Below are 13416 nucleotides of genomic sequence, written 5' to 3'. Positions count from 1 at the left end.
ACCACTGTTGAAAGGCCCACCCATGAACTGCTTACTCACTCCCCTCTGCAGCTGGACAGAGGAGAGAAAATTTAGCAAACGGTTCATGGGTTGAGACAAGGACTGGGAGAGATCCCTCAGCAAATAAGAGGGATCCCAAATAAGAGGGATGCCCATGATATCCTCCATGGGCAAAGCAGGCAGAACTTAGAGATATGAAGTGAACTTACAACATACAAATCAGTGCAGGATAAAGAGAAGTAAAAATAAGTCCTTAAAAAACCACCTACCCTCCACCCCTCCCTCCTTGTGAGCTCCACCTCCTGCCCAGTTGGCACAGGGAGAGAGGGAATGGGTGTTACGGTCAGTTCATCACCTGTGGCTTCTCCTGCTGCTCAGGGAGAGGAGTCCTTCCCCTGCTGCACCCACGGGAGACAGTTCACTGAGAGCTTCTCCAACATGGCTCCATCTCATCAGCAACAGCTCCCTCCAAACTGCTACAACGTGAGTCCATCCCACAGGCAACAGTCCTCCCAAAACTGCTGCAGCATGGGTCGCTCTTCCATGGGTGCAGTCCTCCAAGGACAGGCTGCTCCAGCCTGGCAGCAGGGGCCCTCTCTCCACAGGCCTCCCACAGGATGACAACCTCCTCCAAGATATCTGCCTGCTCCAATGTGGGGCTCCTCCATGGACTGCAGGTGGATCCCTGTGGCCCTGCATGGGCGGCAGGGGCACTGCTGCTTCACCGTGGGCTGCACCATGGGCTGCAGAGGAATGTGGGCTCCAGTGCACCTCCTGTCTCTTCTTCTTCACTGACCTTGGTGTCTGCAGAGTTGTTCTTATCACATGTTTCCACTCCACTCTTCTCTGGCCACAGTTACAACTGCACAACAACTTTTGTTTTGATTTCTTCTTAAACCTGTTATAACAGAGGCATTACCACCATTTAAAATTAGCCCAGCCTTGGTCAGTGGTGCACCTATCTTTGGAGCCACCAGGGATTGGCTCTGCTGGACATGGGGAAAGCTTCTGGCAGCTTCTCACAGAAGCCACCCATATAGCCCCTTCTGGTATCAAAACCCCAGGCCATGCAAACGCAGTACACAAGGGCACCAGCAAGGGCTTGCAAGCTGGATTCCACCTCAGATCCGTGGTAGTGACCACCCCTGGCCCAGCCTGATAGGAGGCAGGAGCAGCCAGGGCAGCTGCATTTGACTGGTGCTGGTAAGGTGCTGCCCACCACTGAAGCATTTTGAGGGCTTTCCTTTGGCAGCAGTGTGGCTCTGTAGAGTTGATGCTCATTTGCTGCTGAAAAAAAGAAATGTCCTGGGATGGTGGCATGTGAAAGGAGTGATGTTGTCCTCCAAAGGAAATTATGTTGGTGCCTACTCCATGATGAGGAATGAGGGACAATGAATAGGGAATCCATTTCAAAGGTATATTTCTGACCTGAACTATAATACTCTTAATCCACACATTTGAGTGGCAATGCGCTGCAGGGATGGAGCCAAGGTACAGGGCTCGTTAATCAATTATTGCATAGATATTCAAGTTCTCCTTTGGGAAATGTAGAATATAATTCTGCCAGTGGCTTGTAGTTGATCTAGCCCATCATAACCTAACGCTAGGCCTTAGTACAAAAAATCCTCCTCTAAATTCAAGAGTTTTTCCTGCATACAACTTTCATTTTGAAAACACGTGTGAGGTCTTTTTAACTCTGTGATTTGCAGTGGTGTTATTGTAGTGTGATGAATACAAGAAGGTAACAGGTAAGAGCTTTTATTAGACTAGATAGAGATGGGGACACTTCTAGGGACACAGATTTTGACAAAGGCTTTTATGCTTAAAGCATTTAACACTTTTGTATGCTGCAAAGACATTAAGAGGAAAGAAAATACCAAATGATACTGTGGAAACACATATTAACTGGATATGGGAACAAGAAGGTAAGTAATGGAAAAAAGCCTACCTTTTATTTGTGGAAAAAGAACTTTCTTCTCCACTCTAGCTATTCTTTTGCAGACTAACTTCTGTCTACTTACCCAGAATCAAAAAACTACTTGTATTGCTGCTGCTATCTCTTAAAACAAGCTTTATGACTGTTCTGCTTATGGTGTTAAGACCAAGTCTCATGGGTTTTTAAAAATCAAAACAGTTTTTAACTGCATTTGGTTTTCCAGCATCATGAGGTAGGGAAACCGCATTTTATCTGGGCATTGTGCTTGTGTCTTTGGAATCTTTGCAGGGAGATGCTTTATGTAGAAAGTTAATGGCAATCCTGAAATGCTTCATGTGATGTGGAAAGAATTTCATTCTCTTCAAACAGGAAACATCACCAGGCTAAAACATCTGTTCCTTTTTTGCACAGCTTTTGTTTTCAAATCCTTGCTATAAAACCAATATGCAAATGTGTTTTTAAGAAAAGAAAACATGCGTCTTAAAATTAATTTTCAGTGTTCCTGTTAACATTATGTGTCCCTTCCTCTATTATTAGATTTTTTGGCTGTGTGAATTCAAGCCTGTGTTGGCCAGTGGATTGTGCTTATTTTAAGCACTGGTAAATCACATCTCTGAAATGTGTGCTTAGCTGTAAGCTAAGCATAGCTGTATGCTATTCACACATAGCTGTATGCTATTCACCTCAGTTAAAGTAAATCCTGGGCTGCCTGGAGGCCATGGGGCTGATGTGGTGCTGCACTGGCCGCTCTTACTTCTCACTAGCCAGTGGAGGTATTTGCACAGTGCTGTATGATGTTTTTGTTGTGTGACCATAACTGCTAGAGAGGAAAGGAAGGCTATGTGCAGGCAGCAGGGGAAGCAAAGTCTTCTTCACTGCAAGCAAGTAATAGGGAAAAGTGTCAGTGTTTTTGTCTGTACTCTCAAGCTGTGCAAAAGAGGAAGCAGCAGCCGTGCCATCTTCACACCTCTCACACCCAGGAGATTTTATAAATTGAGCAGAGACCCTGGCTTGCAAACAGGTCCTACCTCACCAGAGCTGACTTGCTGGCATCATCTAACAGAGCAACTTACACCAAAGTTTCTGGCTGCTTTAGGATGAGAAGAGCTGTACTGAGGGAGGCACCCATTGTGCCACAAGGGTCCACCAAACAGATACACACCTGTCAGGGGAGTTAGCTTTGCAATTTTATCAGGTGAAAAATGGTGTTTGGAAATGCTTTTGGAGAAAAAAGATTATCCCAGCCAACCTGTTCAACTTTGTGCATCCTTTTGCACTTTGCCACCTTTCCTGTCCAGACCTCCCAAAATGTCATTTGGAGAAGATGTGACAGCCTTACCCTCCTTACATGCCTTATCCTCCTGTGAGTCTCTGAGGGAGCAGGTCATATGGCCCCTAGATTGACCTGTGTACTTGTAACCAGCCCCTCAACTCTATAGGAACATGCTGATTCAGGGGATTCATTATTTTCAAGCACTAGTTTCAAACATTGAGGCTACAATATTACCCTAATCCCCAGGCTGAGGTAAACAGCAGAAAGCTTCTGGCTATCTTCTCTGCATAGGATAAAAACACAAACCATTGTGTTTCTGTAGCACAACTTAATTCTGTTTTTCATTAAAACCTTTCCACATGGAAGGAACTTATTTTTATGATGCAAAGAATGACATTTTAGGCTGATTATTATAACCTGGTTTTACTGTTCTTAGGGAATCCAAATCTGCATATTCAGGGACAATATAATCTGGGGTTTTTTTAATTTTAAAATTAATGTTCTACAATTTATTTTTCTTTCAGGCAGCAGTGTAAATAACATCTCTCATTTTCCGTTTAAAAAAACTGGCCTTTATCCTTCATCACATCCTTTCTTCTCATTCCCAATTAGTCTCTTTCCAGCAGCATGGGAAATTCACAGGTTTTGCTTTGGAGGCAGTGAAAAGATTAACTAAATATCAAAGACATACCCAGTTTTGAAATTATGTTTCTACAGTATCTGTACCTCCTAATTCACTGCTCTCAGTTTCATTGCTGGATGAGACCCACAACCCCATCAAATTTGCTACTACAATAATAAAGAGGAATTACTGCTAGATGGGCTGGGAGATTTCACTTTATTGAAGTGTTAGTCCTGACCAAGTCTCTTATAATGGAAGTTGTGATGATAGCTTCTAACATTTTCTAGGAATTTAATGGTTTGCAGAAATACTGAACTGTGGGGAACTGGGAAAGACAAGGAGATGTGTCCTATTTTTCTTTGAAAACGAACAAACAATCAAACAAACAAACAAACCAGGAAGAAAAAAGAGAAAGCAAACTAAGTGTTTAATATCTTGAACTACTTCTAATGATCAGTAATCACGTCCAACATAAATCCTTTTAACGTACAAGTGAGTAGCTCTGACTGGATTTAATATTTGTATTTAATATACAAGGACAACACTCTGAGTTATATGGCAGGCAGCAGGAACTTATTTTTAATATTAAAATATTATAATCTCAAGAAAAAGTCTGTTATGGCCAATGCAAGTTTTTCCCAAAAAGTGGAGTCCAGAACAGAGTACAACTCAATCCAAAGAGACTTTAAAAGAAAGTATGTTAATTGATTGAAAAGAGAGCAACATTTTGCAAAATAGTTGAAGTCAGATAGGCTTTATTACTTTGTTGAAGGAAAGTTTTCTGTTTTATATAAATGTATTTCCTTTCTGGGAATTGTAACACACAGTACTCCAGTTAAATCCAGAGGAAATTGTGCAGGTTCTGGTCTACCAAGATAAGAAACTTAAGGAATAGTGTAGACAGTGAAAGTTACAGTGAGTAGATGTGTTGGTAACTGGTGTGCAGGGGCCAGATAATGCTATTTGAAATACCAGTAATCTCCTGAGTGTGGATTTTGACTTTGCAAATGCACTTCCATACTTTAACAGTTATTTTTTAGAAGGGAGTGTTAATTGTCTTTACTTTTATGTGTTCAAAGGCAGATTATATTATTTGCTTAGAACACTGAATTCCTCATTGATGAAGGTAATGTGGTTTTAGGATTCTTACTGTGAGCACTTGGGCTCAGCAAGGTTGGTCCTAGAAAATGCACCAACCTTGCAGCCTCTTGTGTAGAGAATTGAGGCAGCACATGAATTTCCCTGTGCTCATCTGCTCATCACTTGCCATTGCTTCTTCCTCACCTACACTGAAATTAAACCAGTTCACATGAGATGGGATTTTCAGTTTTGAAGTCATAGAGAGAGAAAAATAATTAATTCAGGACACAACTACTGAAGAGCCTGAATGGTATTTGGAAGCATCGTGGGGGTTGGCAGTGTATGGCTGCAGAGGGGTGGCCCCACAGCAGTACTGCATTTTCCCTCTAGTTTTGCATCTGGGCTGTGGTACTAGGAAGGGTGAAGGCTGAGAAGAAAGATTGTCTTCACGTTCCCTGACAGATGATTGCTCCTCTGGGAACTCAGAATGGAAAAAGCCTTTGCACCTTCCTGAGGATATCATGATGCCAGAATTGTGGGAAATTTTGGTACAAATGACTCATACCTGCCTATATGAGGACTAGAAGATTTTTGAATATTAAAAAGCAATCACCTTGCTAGAAATTATCAATTGCAATCTTACTTGCTCTTTTCATATTGTTTTGCTTTGCATTAAATTTCTGAAGCAAAGTAAATTCATTCTGTCAGTTAAAACTGAGAACTGACACTTTCTTTTAGAATTTACTCTGTATCTTTGTCACCCTCATGTGTTGGTCTTCTCTCTGATTGCTCCCTGGAAGAGTCCAGTGTTCCTCCACAACTGGGAGAGGGAAAACAGATTAGGGCTATCCCTAACAAGGGGAAACTGGAGTGGAAGGAGTGAGGACCGGCAGGATGTAGCAGTCTGTGGGCATTGTCTTCCCATGAGCAGTTCCTGATCCTTTTTCCTGCCCACAGCCCCAGCCTTGGTGTGGGTCTGCCTGCTCCACCACAGCCACCCCTGTAACATTCCCAGGGCTGCTCTGAAGGACAAGCAACAAGGGCTAATCCTGGGTGATTGTTTGGAGATTTATTTCCACAGGCTTTTGTCCTGTTTTGGCATTTTCTTCTGGTTTGGGTTTGCTTTTTTTTTTTTTTTTTTTTTTTTTTTTTTTTTTTTTTTTTTTAATTTCCACAATTTAAAAATTAAGTCAGACCTGATGGAACAAGCCAAACCCATAGACAAAGTGCTCTGAACAGCTGTAGTTGATAGTTGACTGAGCTTTGTGAATAATTTTTTCCAAAATAAAGTCTGGAATAAGCATTCTTCAGTTCTGCTGCAGCTATTCTTAAATTTCATGTGGAAGACAAGGTTTTTGACCTAGCCCCATAAATCTATGCTGGAAAACTAACTCTGCATAAATGAAAACTTGCCATTTTTAGTGTTCCCAAAAGTGCAACACAGATAAGTCTCCCACAACACAGATAAACAAGGTGCTGTGAGACTAGCTGTGAGAACAGCCGAGGCTGTGACTGGGACCTGTGCTGCACAGCACTGGTGTGTGAGCCTTGTGGAAAAATTTATGAAGCTTCTTGGCTTACAATCAGTCCCTTCTTGGAAGGATTTTTTTTCATCGATGCTAAATTTTCCATGAGGATTTGAGACTTCACACTTACTGTTTTATTAATTTCCATTTGAAAATAATGTAATCTATTTGCCTCATCTAACTTCTAGAAAAATACTAACTGGAAGAAATACCAGAAAGTTTTAGCTAGCCAGGGGCATAATACACAGCTCCCCTGGTAACACAAGGCAATGAAATATATATAACTCCAAAATGCTACAAGGGCAAGATGAAGAGAAAGTATCTTCTAAATCTCCGTCTTTCTTACCTTACATTTCAGAATCCTTACCTTTCTTGAAAGTAAGAATAAAACAAAGGCATATTGGCTTGTAATTTTCTTTTTCCTTTTTATTTGTTCCCTGACTATGACTATTCCAGGGTCCCCATATTTAAATGTCTTCTAGATATTGTCTTAATACAAATAATTTGTTGCCTCACAGCTGGCCAAAAAGTAATTGAAATCAAGTATTGTCCATCACCTCTGAGATCTTCTTGGGTTTTTTTCGAGAATAGTTAATTTTTCTTTCAATTCCCTTCTGTGGACCACTTTATTGATAAGCATGCTCATAAAGACCTGAAACACTGTCCTACCAAAACACATGTACATTCACCTAAAATTCTTACATTTGTCTCTAATTTCACTTTGCCCTCTAGTGCCCATTCTGGTTTTTGTCCACACTGCAAAGCACTATGTTGACTTAAATATGTCAAAACAGATTTTTATTTCATGAGGAGATTTTTAGGACAGCTATGAATTAAAAAGAAAACTTAATAATACAAAAGTTTCTGAACAATTAGTGGGCCATAAATTAATATGTTCCCATTGCAGACAGGTTAGGTAATAAAAACTGGAATCCCTGACAAGAGAGCAGCTGAAAAATATTTCATGCTATTTCCAAATTTCTGTAAAAGTGCGACCATTTCAGTAAGAGCTTCCTGCATTGCAATAGCCATCCAAAGATATCAGAACCAGAAGGGTAAGTAGGCTGAATGTAATTTTATTGTACAAGTTTGGAGAAGTACAAATAACAAACAAGCAACAGAAATGAATTTGAAACAGTCCCATGGTGGGTCCATTTCAAGTGCTGTTAGTTATGAAGCAAAGAAATACATATTTTGTTGTAATGTGGCAGGGTGTCACCAGGTGGAACAATTACTCCGATAATTTACTCTGTTTTTTTTTGGTCTTTTTTGTTGTTCTGGATTATGGTGAAGTTGCTAGCTGTTTTTTTTTCTGGTATTTCAGCTTCATCCATGAGATCCATGTCTGCCATCTCTCCTTTACCTTGCATCCATCAGTGGTAGAGAGGAGAGTATGGACACCCTGCAAAAGAGACCTGTGTCATAGATACAAGACCTGAGACCCCGTGCAACATCACTCCTGTTCATACCAGTCAGTTTTGTGCTTAGATACACTTTTTATTATCTCCCCTTTCAATACTTTTCAGAATGGCTGGAGATCAGGAACAGCTTTAAAGTTTTACCTGATGCTTAAACCAACCTCTGGCAGTTTCAGCCCTCCACGACTAACACCACCCTCTTTTGGGATCCACAGAAATGCTCTCTCCTCTGCTTCTTTATGCCAGATCCAGAAGCTTGTGCCAAATGTACATCAGGATGGCTACAGATAGATGTTTGTTTGTTTGTTTGTTTGTTTTAAGTTTTTGGGGTTTTACCAAATTTTTAACTCTATTCTTTGGGTAAAAGAGACTTGGTATACCTCCGTCCCTCTCACAGCAAGTGATTAGGGAAAGCACACTGTTTGAAATGAAGTTATCCAGGGACAGTTTCCCAAGGGTAAAATCCAGGCTCAGTTTTACTGCAAGCTGTTTTAAGAAATTTGATTATATTGTAATTATTACTGAAGGCTGTGTTGTTTGGAGGGGAAATTAATTGGAGGGATATACATCTATATGGTTAAATTTGTGAGCAAAGGGAAAGAGGCATATTTCATGCAGCAATAAAGCACAGCACTGGGTGGTGATGTTTGAGGTTGCAGTAGCCAGGATGAATATATCCATGAGCAAATAGAATGTGCCACAGACAGATTTGGCTTTAGGGTACTTTTACATAGAAAAGTTACTTCAAATAATCTTATTTTAAAAAACTGAAGTGAATTGGAAACACTGCAGGAAGGAATAAAACCCTTGTCCCCAAACAGTTAGAGGCAATATATTTCAATTAAAACTAACACTGTCCAATTGGGAAGTTACTTCAGAAGCCATAACTACTGCGAAAAATGTACTATGTAGACAAATCTTTCCAGAATTATTTTACATCTTTGAACAAAGCAAATGTTAGAATTACTCAAATGTAAAAAAAGTTAGTTGCTTGGAAAAGAGGATACAAACTCTCAAAGAAAAAAAAGCATATTCTCAACCTAAGTCAGGCTCACTTAAATACCCAGTGTGTTACTTTATCTTCGATGCAGTCTGCATCAGTACAAATCTAGCAATTCCTGTAAGGTGTGGGATGTGTAGTTCATTCACAAATATATGATTCTCTGCTTGTAGGTAAAATAGAGATGGAAGTTATCTGTATCTTTCTCAGCAGAAAACACGATAAGATGTTACTATCTGTCAAAGGCTGCATGCAATATCTTCCTAGGGAGTAACCCTCACTGAAAATTCTTATAGATTAATTTATAGCTAGAATAGACAGCTTACTTACAAAGGAAACAAATTACAATACATGAAATAATGCAATACATTTGCAAAATTAAATTTCAGAAGCATAACTTAAATACAACAAAAATTAATTACAGCACTGCCACAAGATAGATCACAGAACAAATAATAAATATTATTTATAATATTTGATTATTAATATTATAAATTATGTGAGGTTAAAATCTTTGTACCTTAGTTTTTAAGCTTCCTTGTCACTTTATCAATCAGTTGAAGACATTTTCTCATTTCTGCGCGGCTGATCTCCCAAGAGCACAGGTCGTGTTGTTTATCTTTAAGAAAACAGTCTATTTTTTGGAAATACTTTTTCAATTTCAGCCTGCTGACTTCTTTACTCTGACAGTGCTGGGTGTGCTTTTCAATTACACATGCCTCCAATTGCTCAATTTGCAGATAAAGTCCATTTTGGAACTGATCCAATATTGTTCCATCCCATGCAGCTAGAGTCAGATTTTTGCTAAAGATATAGAAGATATGTTGGAAGATCTCTTCAATGGCAACTCCAACAGTCTCTTTCTGCCTGGGCTGCAGAACCTGTGTAGGAAATCTGAAGGACATTTTCTCTCTTAGACATTGTTGGGGAAATTCTTTTCCCATTTTATCCAAGAGTTTCAGGCTGTTCTCGATCACTTTTCTTTGCTGCAAAGGGAGGTGGTTGCACTGAAGACTGGAGATGATGGTGGTGCTTGACAGTATGAGGCCAATTTGTATTAAGCCAAAAGTATTCATGGTAAGGAAAGCTCTAATGTTCCTTCTTTCCTGTGTATAAACTCTGAGTGCTATGCTGGTTGCTTTGAAGTTATTTGTAGACTCCCATTTCTTCAAAATCTTGACATTTAATTATTCTGTAGGAGAAGTTTTCTTTCATCATTTGTTGGTTTTTAAGGTTTTCCCCCCTGTGCATGTTTTTGCAACACTTTCATTTTCTGCTTTATGACTTCATAGTCTTTTGTTTTGTTTTGTTACTTTGTTTTTATTTCAATAGAATGTTTATATACATGTTAGATTATTTATTCTCTCTACTACTAAAATTCTACAGGATGTGTAATCAGAATTCAAAAGAATATGCTGAAATAAAGTAATATTTTCAAGGATTGTTCAGGGACCTGCTGAATACTACTGCCATCTTGTCTCCTATAGTATGATTTATTCTTCCAAGCTTCCATTAAGCTTTCTCTAACTATGTTCTTTTAGGAAAAATGTTTTATTTCTCCTCACTTTTATTTTTTATGGATACATATCATAAAATGTGTGTGTGTGTGTGTGTATAAATATGTGGGTTTTGATACATAAACACTGATAATTAAATGAAGCCTTGATCTCACTTAGACACAATAAACGCCTTGCAAATACAAACACACTGACATGGGAAAAAGTTAGATACTTGAATGAAATACTCTTTTTCCCTTATATGAGTAACTGAGCAATAATTAATGTCAATTGAGTACAGGTCTGAATTCTGATAATAAATGGGAAGAGAATGAATACGGAGGACAAAAAGTACACTTCAGCCGTTTGCTTTCCCATGCCATGTAATAGAGGCAGTTATGGCTATCACAGTACTTTGGGATATCTGGCCCTGGTTTTGATTTTATTTTGCTGAAAGTTGGTCTTAAACTCCCCTTTTGTTGTCCCCCCTGTCTCCTGTGAATATATGTGTGATGAGAAAGGCAATAGTCTGTAAGTCATACTGTCTGGATGAAGAGGTCAGATAAACTGTTTTTTTAGTCTGAGACCTGGCTATGTATTTTTTGTATAAAAAGTATAGAAGATTGGCAGAAAATAAACCCCCTTGGTTCCCAGGTTGTTCCCAGAGAACAGAGGGGGTAGATGCAGCTGGGCTTAATTTCTAATTAGAACCAACTTGTTGCTCTAAGTCCAGTGACATTCATTGAGATCCCAGAGACACCAATGGTGTTGGTTACACTGTAAGTCTGGTCTGGCACCATTTGCAATCACAGAGTCACAAATAGTGCAGTTCAAGGATTCAAAACGGTCTGGTTTACTTGAATAAGAACTTTCAAACCCAGATTCACCAATAGTTCCATTTACTGGGGCATCAAGTTACAGCTTCTTGTTAGATTTCCAGAGATAGATTCACTAGACATGAAAAAAGTGCACAGTGCTATGTGCAAGTGTTCCCAGGTGCACTCTGACACAGCTGGGGATCAAATCTTGCCATAGATCATTATTTTGGAAAGGTTATCTAGTCTTCAATTCACAAAAAAAGATTTGCTCCTAAAAGATCGTCTAGCTATATATGTATTAATTACAGGAAGACTAAAGCTAAACACATGCACAATTTTGTCTTTCTAACATCTTTAAAGTGCTGTAAATTACTTCTCTAATGGAAACATTCTATTTTAAAATGCAATAGAGAAATTAAATTAATGTTTGCTACCCATGGGTTCTTTTATCTCAGGCACCAAGGCAAATGGAAAGTCTAAATTCAACCTGTGTATAGGATGGCAAATGAAGCATTGAGACAGAACATTCCTACAAAATGGTATTCTTTTGACCTCTTATAACTACCCTGTGTTGAACCATTTAATCTACTCTAGGTATCAGTTTCTTTTCTCCATTCAGAAAACACACTGATTTTAAAAAGTCCGTGTGTAACAAAGGAGCTGGAGTAGGTTTGGCTTGGCACAAGACAGCTTCCTTCCCATCTAGCTTGATACTGCCTATGTTAAAAGAAAATATTTTTCTCTGTTATGCTTTCCATACAGCTATGTGTGCCAGTCTTCTCTCTTAATAGGTGATAGAATGGCTTGGGTTGGAAGGGATCTTGTAAGTCCAGTTAGGAGTGCCTGAGGGAGATGGAGGTGTTCAGCCTGGAGAAAAGGAGGCTTGGGGGTGACCTTATTGCTCTCTACCACTGCCTGAAAGAAGGGTGCAGCCAGGTGGGGGTTGGCCTCTTCTAGGGACAGGGCAAGAGGACACAGCCTCAGGTTCAGGTTGGACATCAGGAAGAATTTCTTCATGGAAAGGGTTGTTAAGCATTGGACTGGACTGCTCAGGGGGGTGGTAAAATCACCATCCCTGGTGATTTCAAGAAATAACTGGATGGCAACCTTGATGCTATGGTCTAGACGACAAGGTGGTGTTTGATCAAAGGTTGGACTTGATGATCTCAGGCATCTTTTCCAATGTAACTGATTCTGTGATCCTATGATCATCTAGTTCCAACCTCCTTGCCATGGGCAAGGACACCTTCCACTTGACTAGGTTGCTCGGAGCTCCATCTAACCTAGCCTTGAACACTGTTGGGGTGCCATCAACAGCTTCTCTGAGCAGCCTGTTCCAGTGCCTCACCATGTTCACAGTAAAGATTTTCTTCCTAATATCTAATCTAAAATTACCCTCCTTCAACCTAAAGCCATTGCCTCTTGTCCTACCACTACATATCCTTGTCAAAAGTCCCTCTCCATCTTCTCTGTAGACTCCTTTTAGGTACAGGAGAGTGCTGTAACGTCACCCCAAAATCTTCTCCAGGCTGACCAACCACAGCTGCCTCATCCTTTCTTCATAGCAGAGTTGCTCTATCCCTCTAATCATCTTCACGGCCTCCTCTGGACTCCCTCCAACAGAGCCATGTCCTTCTTGTGCTGGGACTCCAGCGCTGGATGCAGCCCTGCAGGTGGGGTCTCACCAGAGTAGAGGGGCAGAATCCCCTTCCTGGCCCTGCTGCCCACACAGCTTTGGATGCAGCCCAGGACACATCTGGCTGTCTGGGCTGCAAGTACACACTGTTACCTCATATTTAAGTTTTCTTCCACAAGTCCTCCTCTGCCGGGATACTCTCAATGAGTTCACTTCCCACTCCGTACTCATGTCTGGGATTGCTGTGGTCCATGTGTAGGACCTTGCACTTGGACTTGTTGAACTACATGGGGTTCTTGTGGGCCCACTTCTCAGGTTTGTCCAGTTTCCTCTGGATGGCATCCCATTCTTTTGCTTTTGTGTCACATGCTGCACTCAGGTTCATGTCATCTGCAAACCTGCTGAGCAGCACTCGATCCTAACTGACTATATAATTTATAAAGATCCTGTCTTCCAGCTCAGGGGGCCGAGGTCTACTGTGCTTACCGTTCAAAACTGAGGCAAAAAAGCATTCAGTAGCTCAGCCCTTTCCTCATCACTTGTCAGAGTGTTTCCCCATTAATCTAATAAAGTTCCACCTCTTCATCCTGATTGAGGTGGATGATCCCTGA

General features: G+C 40.4%; 1 protein-coding gene across 1 annotated transcript; it reads right to left on the bottom strand.

Annotated features, from left to right (window-relative positions):
- Positions 1 to 9376: 9376 nt before the first annotated feature.
- Positions 9377 to 10050, bottom strand: LOC128782234 (interferon omega-1-like). Its single transcript, XM_053932481.1, has one exon. It carries the CDS (start codon positions 9929 to 9931, stop codon positions 9377 to 9379), a length of 555 nt encoding a protein of 184 aa, XP_053788456.1. The 5' UTR covers positions 9932 to 10050.
- Between the last annotated feature and the right edge of the window lie 3366 nt (positions 10051 to 13416).

The sequence above is a fragment of the Vidua chalybeata genome, chromosome Z, assembly GCF_026979565.1.
Source record: "Vidua chalybeata isolate OUT-0048 chromosome Z, bVidCha1 merged haplotype, whole genome shotgun sequence".
Classification (NCBI taxonomy): Eukaryota; Metazoa; Chordata; class Aves; order Passeriformes; family Viduidae; genus Vidua; species Vidua chalybeata.
Note: the sequence above shows the minus strand (reverse complement) of the source record. Positions and strands in the feature narration are given on the sequence as shown.

What these genes read in the sequence shown, in the direction of transcription:
- LOC128782234 (XM_053932481.1), bottom strand. Translation starts at nt 9,931, where the DNA reads ATGAATACTTTTGGCTTAATACAAATTGGCCTCATACTGTCAAGCACC.